Source organism: Malus sylvestris, chromosome 16 (genome assembly GCF_916048215.2).
Source record: "Malus sylvestris chromosome 16, drMalSylv7.2, whole genome shotgun sequence".
NCBI classification, from domain to species: domain Eukaryota; kingdom Viridiplantae; phylum Streptophyta; class Magnoliopsida; order Rosales; family Rosaceae; genus Malus; species Malus sylvestris.
This window is the reverse complement of record NC_062275.1, coordinates 8,091,400-8,102,852: the sequence shown is the minus strand read 5'-3', so window position 1 is coordinate 8,102,852 and position 11,453 is coordinate 8,091,400. Positions and strand designations below refer to the sequence as shown.

Here is an 11,453-nt window from a genome sequence, read left to right as displayed (position 1 = left end):
GACATTGTGATATGGAAATCTTTGGTTCTTCTATTGGTGGGATCAATTTACTACTGTTGACAGGCACATTGATCCTATATACTACTGGGCATTACATATGAGGAAATCCCTTGTATAATCCGACTTACTGTTTCTGTAATTTAAAACTCCAGAAGCTATGTTAGTCAAAGCCACTTCTTCATTTTAAATGATTGATTAGCAATCTAGAGAGAGAGAGAGAGAGAGAGAGAGAGAGAGAGTAAGAGGAAGCAAAGTAAGATACGAGATGGTAAATAATTGAGAAATCATGGAACAAGGCCCTGGCCATCCCCACTCAAGAGACAAAAAACTAGAACAGAATCCGCAGATAAATCTTCTTTAATGACTGCAAGAAAAAGACTGAGGAGAAAAAAAATGTAACACTGATGGCTCTTGTCTTTGACTACTTCAAGTTGAAGGAATTGAATTTTTACGGAATTAATTTTAATTAATCACTTAATTTACGCACAACACCCCTACTTGTAAGTAAAGAAAAACCAACTAAATTCACTTCCAGCATTAATTTGGAGATCATGCTTGCCACCTAGAACGATATATAAGCTTGGTCAACCACTTGATAATATTTGTGCCTACAAAAAACTATTTAACTAGACTCCAATAATTAACGTCAAATCGTTTTTGCTAATCATATCCTGCCGGCCACCTCCAAACTGATTAGCTTCTTTCGAATTAAAATTTTGTAAATCTACTATATATAAATATTGGATTTGCTTGCCCTTAATTTTAAATTCAAATATTCTAGTGGTACTATAATTGCTAATCGTTTTTTTTTTATTTTATTTGGCGATTTTTGTTGGCTTGAAGTTGTCTATCTCAGTCGCGTATAGATTCTTACAGTACGTAAATCTCAACCCACCACCTTACAAGGGAAAAATATTGCTAGCTATTTTCTTGTGTATTATGAACATACTTGGTTAGATTTTTGTTAATTAGTAGGTTTATTTTATAAGTGTTAAGCAATAATACTCCATTGATCCATTTTCATAATCTCTTAGTAATGGACTCGAGTTAGACACTCTTTGGAAATTCAAACCCCAAAAAATACCGGCCAAATCGGACTACATAAAACCATTAAGTCTTACACTAATCACAAATCAGTCAGGGTTTCTTTTGATTGTCATTAACATTAAGTTAAAAAGAAAAGACCAACAAGTTTTATTTATTTTTTAAATAAAGATAAAAGAAAAGGAGAGGATAATTATCGATCTCAATTCACGCAAGAATTGGTGCAAGTGAAAGAGCGGAGAATAAGTAAAAGTTCACTCACTTCCATGTGGCTGCAGTTGTAAGTCAGTGAATTGGATTAGCAATATTCCAAGTTAACCCTAACTCTCGAACGAAATCGGCTTCGTTGATCGCGGGTGCCACCAATAACCCTAGCTGCACAATCACCTTCGGCTGGTTGGCCACAACATCACGGCCCACCCTTTGTCCCACGGTGTACGGACCCCACCCCACACCTACGCAAAGAAAAATTTTCAATATCTATAAAACACGGCTCATTACATCAACTAATACAGTTAGTTAAACTTTTTTTTTTTCAAATTTTTTCTAATTGTATCATTACACTTAATGCAACGGCTGTCTTCACAGAATTTTTTTTTAATATGCTAAAATTAGGGTCCCACGTCCCTACTTATGCATGTTTTGTGGCAGTTTTCAACTTTCTAAGAAATGAATCATCTCTAAATTCCTTCCTTCTAATTCATAAAAGCAGGAAATCCGTGCAATTGAAATTTGATTTAACAACTGAAATTATTATAATTTTTAAAGTGAATCTTTGTTTATAGCCATTGAATAAATTTTTAAAAACACAGATTCCTTGATTTGATAGATTAGAAGAAAGAGATAGCATTTCCAACTTTCTACTTCCAGAAGGAACCGCTAGCAGGAGGAGGAAACACGTGGGTCCTACCGTGATATGGAAGTATGACATGAGTGGTCGACATCACTCCTTGAGATCCACGTCACTTCCCAACTTACTCCACCTCTTTAAAACAACTACCCTTTTCTTCTGATTGAAATTTATTAATTAAGATTAGGGCGTGACTAATGAACTACGGCCTCATCCTCCCACGTTAGGGTTTGGAAAGATTACTGGTACCACCCCACTACGCCCCACATACAATATAAGTCCACAACTACAAACACAGCTACAACATATTCATATTGATTGTACTGCCATTGTCTCTTTGAAGAGTCAATTTCACGAAAATGTCACGCCTGCCAAGACTTTCACATATTTTAGTTTTAATTTTTAATCTTGTTCATTTTTTCCTTTTTTTATTTTTATTTTATGAGGTGATATGTCAAATGTATAGATACATTACGTTATTTGAGTTGTGAATTAAGACTTTTTATTTAGTGAGATCATGTTGGATTGTAGAGTGATTTCGGTTTCATTCCATTCGATTTTTTTTCTAATAAAAGTCAACCTGAGATTATTATTTGGTTCAGCTTTCTTCAGTTTTTGTTTAGTTGAGTTTATATTTTTTATATTCAAATTTAGATTCAGTTCAATATTTTTTAAAACCTGAAAATTGACAATAGTTTTGGATTTGGAACTTACCTGAATTGGATTTCTAAATCCAAATGGCAACCTTTTAGACCTGTACTTCTGTCTAAATAACAAAAATATATTAAGATTTATTAATTAATCAACTCGATCCTCCCGAAAAACCAGTCGCTTCCCCATGCAATTTTTGTTTATTTTCACAGAGATATCAGAATTTTGTGTTTTTATAATCTGCAGAATATAGATAAGAGTACTAGATAAATGTTCACAAGGATTATTACTGATTGATTTCATGAAGTCCGATAGCTGCAGGTTCCTAATGGAAAATCTAATCAGAAGGCTCCTGCCAATATCCATTTCATCTTAAGCAATTGGAAATAAAAAACAATAACAAATCTTTAAGCTAATTACACATGTACAAAGAACAAATCCACAGAACAACCCACCAGCAACCCTAATCCCTAATGTCCACTAAAACCCCAATTCAATTAAACCCTAATTTTATCCTAATTAAACTCATATATACCTTTCTTTCAAACTTCAAGTAATGCAAAGAGAGAGCGCGTCTAAGCGAGGATGAGAGAAGGGCAGAGACGCGAAGAGAGAGACGGCGTCACGGGCTAAGAGGACTGAGTATCATGGTATTGAGTTTGGAGTGGTGTATACCGTGTATTGGTTAAGGTTAAGGTTAACATGAAACCACGTCGTTTTAAGTGGGTTTAGATTCGATTTTCAATCCCCTAAAACCGAAATTGAACCAATAGAATTCGGTTTGTTTCTTTCCTATTTCAGTTCGGTGTTCGATTCATGTTTTTTCTTTCGATTTTCTGTGTTTTAAACCCACCCTCATTAGACTGTAACATTTTAATTCATAACCTACCATTATAACGTGTCAGATATCTAATGAGAGATAATGACATATATAGTTTACACATTCAATCCATATTTATAAAAAAAAAAAAAAAAACCAAATTTAGTTCTTTGCTCATACTCTTAATAAAATATATTAGAAAGAATGCAAGTGTACAAGTTCATGTTTGGATGTGAATAATTATACTACATCAACTTTCATGAACTCTAAAATATTTTAGTTGATGGAAAAGAAATGAATAAATTCTATTTAGGTATTTCGAGTTTCTTGTTTCATTACGTTTCTACGAAAATCACAGCAGGGGTGATCAATTAACTAGCTTTCCTGTCAAGAAAACAAAACCCTTTTGAGTTTCTTGAGATTATACTTATCAACGTCAGAATTAGAGATTACGAGAGAAATTAGAATAAGTAATTAGAGGAAGATGTAACAGCAGGCCGATGTTGCTGAAATTTTTACGTTTTTATTTCTGTTTTCTTTTGGTTCGATCTGCACGTTTCGTTCCTTATGCGACCACAAATTTCCGTTTTTCAAGATTCTTTCCCTAGTATGTTTTCTAAAGAGTTATGATTAAGTTCTGCTTAGTTATCTGTTTAATCACTTGTCTAATGGTATGGTCAATACATAAATGTCCAAAAGAGAGTGCCAAATTCTTGACTTTGCATTTGGGATTCTTAGAACTAAACCATCAGAATGCTTCCTTAAATTATCCAAATTACGTACGTAATTGTTCCTGGGTGTTGTTACAAGAAAACCGCCAAGCAAAAATACGATACGACTCCAGTTTTATTTTTATTTAATCTTTTTAATAAAATAGTTTATAAGATTGTCATGACTTTTGAATATTTTTTTTTTTAAGATTTAAAATCGATAAGAGTGACTTCTGAGATTGTCCATCATCAATCATTTTGATCATTTTGTGAAATATCTTAGATAAATTGAAGAAACGACCAGTTCAAGTGAAAGGGTTGCTTTGACAAAAATCCCCTCAATTTAAAAAAAAATTCATGAAATGATCAAAATAATTGACGGTAGACAATTTCAAGCCCACATCTTTCGATTTTAAATCTTATAAATCATAAATAAGAAGTTATGTCAATCTCATAACCATTTTGGATTAAAAAAAAAAACCTTTTATTTTTTCTTCTGATTTTTGGTGTGTGAAAACGAGAGCAACTTGTATAAACCTATTAAAGTCGTCTTGGTCAATCAATGCGGTGTAAATTAAAATTTAAACATGATATTATATTATTAGACAAAAACTTTACGAATCCGTTCTGTTTTTTTTTTTTAATATATTTAAGTTTTTAAATCACGAGTAAAAATAAATGTGAAATTGTTGTGCGCGCACAGTGAAAGTGTGAAAACATGGGCGTTGACTTGACTTGAGAACAGTAGCAGCAGTAAGGTGTAAGGGTTTATTTACTTGTCATTATGAATATCGCTGTGCACGGAGGAATGGGGATCGTGTCTCCGATTTTTGCCGTAGCCATTTGGTTTTGTTGCAGTTTTACGGCGCCGTTGCTGTTTCCGTAGGTTGTCGGGGGACTGTTGGGGCTAGCTTGTGATTGAAGGCTTCAATTTACAACTTGACTAAGAAAACTTATTTGAGAAGATGAGTATAACTTTGTATGTACAGATAAACGTTCGTAATCACTAAAAGTACGATGTTTATCTTCTCGATCATTGAGGTTAACGGAAATCATAACGGTGTAAGTTATAACCTAATTATTCAGTTTTATACTTCAATTAAAATGGAAGGTTTTTTTTTTTTTTTTTTTGGGCATTAAAATGTATTGAGATCTCAATCTCGTAACATTAATCTCATGCAATTTTTTTTGTTAAAGCATTGACATGTTTAAGATGCTATTAGCTTAGGTTGAACTTTGGAAGATCTTTGTGTACACAAATTCGCCCTGAAGTCTTTTTCTAGCTTCATCAGATAATGGTGTTACAGTTTTGGATATAGAAATTGACTTCACCTAATTCTTCGTTTAGTAAAGTAAACTATTATTACGCTAGTATGGACTAATAAAAGTATAAAAATACATTGTAAGCACTAACTAGTTTGTAACAATGTGTTGGCAAAAAATATTGAAATGGAATATTAAATATTTAAAATAGTATATTTATAACGCCAGCCACAAAAAGAGAAGAAAAAAAAAACACGTCAACCAAAAAAACAAAAAATCGTAACAAAAAGAAGAGATAAATCCTAAAAGGCAAGTAAAACAAAAGGGAAAATGATCCTCTTTGAATCATTTCTATCAAATCCACTCAATAAACAAATTTAAGTTTTTTAAATTTAATCTAACGGCTAAAAATAGATAATCCGTTTAAAAGTTATAATAACTTAATCGTTGAATTAAATTTCAAGAATTCAGATTAGATGATTGGATGACTTTGATGAATCTTCCAAACAAAAGAAGTGTGATTGAACCTGTGTTAGTGCTAATTCATCCGTTTGACCTTTATTTGGCTGATTTTGCCACCTGAGTTTGTTGAAACGACCACGTTTATCTCGCCACTCCTAATCCCAAAGCGTCCCCGTAACGCTCCCAAAAACAAAGGGGCGATGTTGTGTTGGTGAAAGAGTAAACCCACGCGCGAGTTCAGTGCTTTTAACCGCGGGTGAAATTTGGAAATACAGAAGATTAACCCAAGATTAGGTGTTTTTACCGGTAACAAAAGTAACGGCCTCCGTAACGACTCGGAAGACAAATATGTATTTTTAGGAGTGAAAAAAAATTACAGCCAACAAACAGTTAAAATCGAGGTAAGAGGGAAGACGGTGAAGAAAGGCTGTCTCTCACCTCCTTCACCCTTCTGTCTCTATCTCTCTCCTCTCATTGGGTTCGGGTAGGGTTTAAATACTTGAATTTTGCGGGTTTTAGGAAAAGAGGGGGAGTGAAAAGCCAAAACGAACCGACGACGGACAGACGAACGGATCTGGGTCAACTCCGTTTGACCGTAAATACGATAAACTCCAGGGGCGAGAAGTTGTAAAAAGGACGTTATGTTTATTAAATGAGTAATTTAAGAGTCGCTTGAAAAAAGAAAAAAAAATATATATATATATGTATATTTGTTGGAGAGCATTCGGCTGTGTGTTTCTTTCTCCTCGCTTTTCCCTCTCTTCGTATATAAGACCTTCACTCGGCTTTTTATTCATTTCTAAGAGAAAATATGAGGACCAGGGGCGGCGTTTGTTATCCGAGAGTTGGAGGCAGCGGCGGCGGAGATGTGTGTTGTCAGAGGAAGAGGAAGAAGGAATTACCCGGAGGAGAGCGGACGGTCTGCCGGAAAAGGAATAGATTCTCTCCGGAGACGACGACGAGCTCGTCGGCTCCCGATTCGTTCGATGCTTTGCCGGACGACCTCCTCATTCTTATCCTCTCGAAACTCAGCGCCACCGCTAACACGCCCGCCGATTTCATCAACGTCTTGATAACGTACGGTCTACTTTGCATAAATTTTAATTTGATTAATTTGTATAAGCTTGGAGGTTAATCGCGGTCAGTTAGAGAAACGTGGTGGGAGTGTGTTTTGAATTAACGGAACTGACGATTTGATTGGATGACAGATGCAAGCGGTTGAACGGCTTATCTCTCCATTCTCTAGTGCTCTCCAAGGCTAATCCCAAGGCGTTTAACCTCAAGGCCAAGAACTGGTCCGAGTCGGCTCACCGATTCCTCAAGCTCTGCGCCGACGCCGGCAACACCGAGGCCTGCTACACTCTCGGCATGGTCAGTTCACTCCTTACCCTCCAAATTCTCACTCAATTTCATTTAATTACTTGTTTATTCGCGTTTTATGAACATTTTGCGGCATTATTATATATTAATTGTTTTTGTTCATTTATCTCTGCAGATTCGCTTCTATTGTTTGCAAAACAGAGGAAGCGGAGCCTCGCTCATGGCCAAGGCGGCGATTGGCTCTCACGCGCCGGCGCTTTATTCGCTTGCCGTCATTCAATTCAACGGCAGCGGAGGCTCCAAAAACGACAAGGACCTCCGGGCCGGAGTGGCGCTATGCGCTCGAGCCGCGTTTCTCGGCCACATCGACGCTCTGCGAGAGCTCGGGCACTGTCTCCAGGACGGTTACGGAGTTCGTCAGAACATAACGGAAGGGCGACGGTTTCTCGTGCAGGCCAACGCACGTGAACTCGCGGCGGTTTTGTCCTCTGCGGCAGTTTCGGGAGTCCCCATGCGCCAGTTACTGACGTGGACTCCACTCCCTCATCCGCACCCTCATCCTCATCCGCAGCTGCGGCACCTGACCGGGTCGGGCTGCCCCCTGCTCAGCGACTTCGGGTGCAACGTTCCGGCCCCGGAGGTCCATCCGGCGAACCGGTTTTTGGGAGAGTGGTTCGCTGCTCGGAACGGTTCGCCAGGACTGGGTTTGAGGCTTTGCTCGCACGTGGGGTGCGGGAGGCCTGAGACGAGGAGGCACGAGTTTCGTCGGTGTTCGGTGTGTGGGGCCGTCAACTACTGCTCCCGCGCCTGCCAGGCACTTGATTGGAAGCTGCGCCACAAGGCGGAGTGTACCGCCGTTGAGCGGTGGGCGGATGAGGAAGGTGAGGGTGCAGACGGTGACGGAGCTGTCAATGATGGCGATGACGTTATGGCTGAGAGTTAAAAATTAGACCGTGACGGTAACGGCAGGAAAATGTGAATTGAAGACGGGAACGGAAAGGGCAAAAAAGGGAAACGGGCCGTTTTTGTGGAAATATATGTTAAGATAATCATGGCCGTTGGAAATTTTGTTCACCCTTTGTTCCACAGCGGGGGATCTCTTGAAGGAAGTATTTTCTTTGTTCTGTTTTTTCCTTTTTGGTTCCTTTTTTTTGTACTATAGAGCAACTTTAGCCTTAATTTCGGTAAAGCAAATTTCCAAACTCATGAAAATTCAAATGTTCTTTCCTCTCTTATTCTTTTCTCCATACGTTTTTTCTTTTCTTTTTTTTCACTCTAAAATTCAAATGTTTCGGTTTCGGATGCAAGGTGGCGGCCACAATCGAGACCAACTGGGCCACAATCGAGACCAACTGGCCTAAGCTACGTATGCTCCTGGCATTATTCTTATTGTTCTTTTTTATGAATGACAACACACAACTGTCTTTTAGGTAGGTGCCAAATAGGTCATTTTATGTTTTTTGCGAAAGAAAAAATAATTACTTTAGTCTAAAGAAAGCATTGCAATTGGCACTGTTGTTGACTGTTCATTGTACCTGAATTTTAGTTTATTTACAAGATTACCACTCGGATGCTTTTAACCAATTTCCACTTAATTTACAAAATTGTCACTCAGGCTTAAAAACCTATTTTCAGCCGTTGGCTGCATTTCACGTTTGACTCGGTGAGAGAGGGGAGGGGGAAATCACGCCTGACAAATTGGAGAGAGACAACAGCTGGGTGTGCCTCTGGCTAGCGGAGAGAGGGGGATAGAGCGACTACAAGAGGGAGACACAGGGCCTGACAGATTGGAGAGAGATGGGAGCTACGGGTTTGGACTGAGTGAGAGATATTTAGGTAGGTGCTCTGCCAGGCTCTCTCTACCGCTAATCTTGATGCACACGTGTTGATGATCGTGGGAAGGGAAGAACGATGGTAAAGCTGGCCTTTTCCATTTCCTTCTCAAACCCTCATTGCCTCTTCCGTCTCCCACACCCTGCGAGAACGACGGTCTCGCCTCCCATCCTATCCTCTAGTTTTTACTAAATTTATCTAAATTGCGGAAATCTGCATTCAAATTTTGATGCATATTTTCAAGGCAACGTGACTAAACTCTTATCAACGAAATTGAACTTGTCATGCCAAATAATCCCGTTTAATAATTTTATGGGGGGTGATGAAATGTGAATTTATGGGGTGAGAAAATCGCTTGACTTTAGGGTAAAGTTAAGATGTTCCTTATCTTGGATATCAAATAAAGGAAATTGGATTCGAAATTCGAATTTACAGCTCAGAAGAGTAGAAATACTTTTTATGCAAAATGAGTGCATGCAGAAGAAAGAAAGAGCACAAGCAATGAAGCAATGAGCAAGTTGTGAGGCAGACACCAAAAGGATGTGTTAATTATCGCACTTGCTTTTAGGTGGTCAAAAGGTCTCAAAACACACATTTAAGTTATTGACCAAGAACAATAAAAACCAAGAGTTAAAAACTAGGAAAATAAATTCATAAAAGCTATTAGAATTCCAAAAAAAAAAAAAAATATCATTAGAATTACGATGTTGTGATATTTCTTTGTATTGACAAGAATAGCGGTTTTATGTTTGATAATCTGAATTAACTTAAATTATTTTACTAGGGCGATCTTAAGCAAACAAAGCTCTCTACTTTGCGAGGATAGGTGGGAAAGTCAAACCTGTGACCTTCGTCACAAAACAACAATATTCTTGTTGCGCCAAGGCTCGTCCTAAATTATTTTACCATCTAGTGGAAAAATGGTTATACAAAAAACTTAATTTAAAAAAAAAAAAAAAAACAAAACTAAAAGGGGAATTGAAAGTAGTGGGAGTGGGCAAAAAAGATGTGCAATTTGCAAGTGGTGGGCATTGTTGTTTTAGGGACTAGTCATTTATGTTCACAAAACCAAATCAAGTGGAGAAAAAGAGAAAAGAAAATCAAAACAGCATTTCTCCTGGTGGGAGAGCACTTTTATTTATTTATTTATTTTATATATTTTTTTTCTTTTTTTGCCTATTTTCTTTTAGGCTAGAAATTAAAACGATTGTTGGTGATTGCATGCCCAAAAACAACATATGATGTGGTCCAGACCCACAACATTAAAACACATTAATTGAGATCTGATGGGCGTGAAATTATAGCTCAGCAGCTCCATTTACTCTTTACAAAACCCAACTCCAGGCCCATTCTAACCACTGTAGAAATTTCTAGCGATCTCAAGCTTATAGTTGTAGAACCGTGAGACACGAGGAAGAAGATGAATTATCCTTGTGAAAAAATTGAGTCGAACGACGTCGTGTCTACTATTTTTCCAACAGTTTTGTTTATTTACTCTGTGCGGCCCTCTTCTTTGCCCTTCTTTTTTCTGTCCACAATTCAAATCAGATTTCTTTGTATTTTGTTCCTATAATTTCAAAAATTATATGGTTACCTCCCATCCCACTTAGTTGTGTTATACACTTCTTTTGGTTCTCTCTATTAAATTTAATGGGTCTTACAGTTTTGTGAAAGATTTATGGAGTCTTTTGATATGGATCTAAAGTAACTAACAATTGGACTTATTTTAAAAGTCAAAAGTAATTAAAAATTTGACCTATTTCAAAAGTATGTATATAAAATTGGACATATTTCAAATTTTCACAAGATTTATTCAATAAGTCATGTGATGAGTTCAAAATTTTCTCAATACATATATGAAAGACCCTCTCTAAAAAGAATTCGAACTCTGTTTGTAAATAACGAGTTTGATATCTAAGAATCATGGTACTTGAGGTACAAGTAATTTACAGCTAAATGTTTGCTAGGCACTAAGAATAGCAGGTGAAAAACTAGAGGGTATAGAGATGAGGTCTAAAATATCGATATTATCCTGATATTTCCATCGAAATTTCCATGTTTTTTTACTACCGATATTTCCGATATCATCGATATTTTAGACCTTGATAGGAACTCTATGTGGTACTAAGTCACTCATGTATCTTACCATGCAATGTATAAAGTGTAAAATATTGTACTAATTCATTATATATAAATGATTATGATGTGTTTAAACTTCTTTCATTAATTAGTACATATTTTCTACACTCACAATGTTTGCCAGCTCGCTATATAATCAACCTAAATCAGTTAAATCCATCATGCAATGCATTTCCTTCCAATTTTTTGTGATAAAATTAATATATATTTGACTAAATAAACATCTTGCAAAGTTTCAATAAAAATTTCCAAATTTTTCTTACAATTTTCGTGGTTTTTATTCAATTTTTATCGATATTGATAATATCCTGATATTTTCATCGAAATTTTCGTGTTTTTGAACTACCAATATTTCCGATAT

The 11,453-nt window shown here is 36.7% G+C and overlaps 1 protein-coding gene across 1 annotated transcript; it reads left to right on the top strand.

The window, feature by feature from the left end:
• Window positions 1-6,518: 6,518 nt before the first annotated feature.
• LOC126608033 (F-box protein At1g67340) lies at window positions 6,519-8,355 on the top strand. The gene is made up of 3 exons (XM_050275790.1): window positions 6,519-6,877; window positions 7,009-7,171; window positions 7,296-8,355. The coding sequence occupies exons 1-3, from the start codon at window positions 6,612-6,614 to the stop codon at window positions 8,061-8,063; spliced, it is 1,197 nt and encodes a 398-aa protein (XP_050131747.1). The 5' UTR covers window positions 6,519-6,611; the 3' UTR covers window positions 8,064-8,355.
• Window positions 8,356-11,453: the final 3,098 nt, after the last annotated feature.

Coding starts and splice junctions, on each gene's coding strand:
- LOC126608033 (XM_050275790.1), top strand. CDS start 6,612: ATGAGGACCAGGGGCGGCGTTTGTTATCCGAGAGTTGGAGGCAGCGGC. Junction 6,878..7,008: donor TTCATCAACGTCTTGATAAC/GTACGGTCTACT, acceptor ATTGGATGACAG/ATGCAAGCGGTTGAACGGCT. Junction 7,172..7,295: donor CCTGCTACACTCTCGGCATG/GTCAGTTCACTC, acceptor TTATCTCTGCAG/ATTCGCTTCTATTGTTTGCA.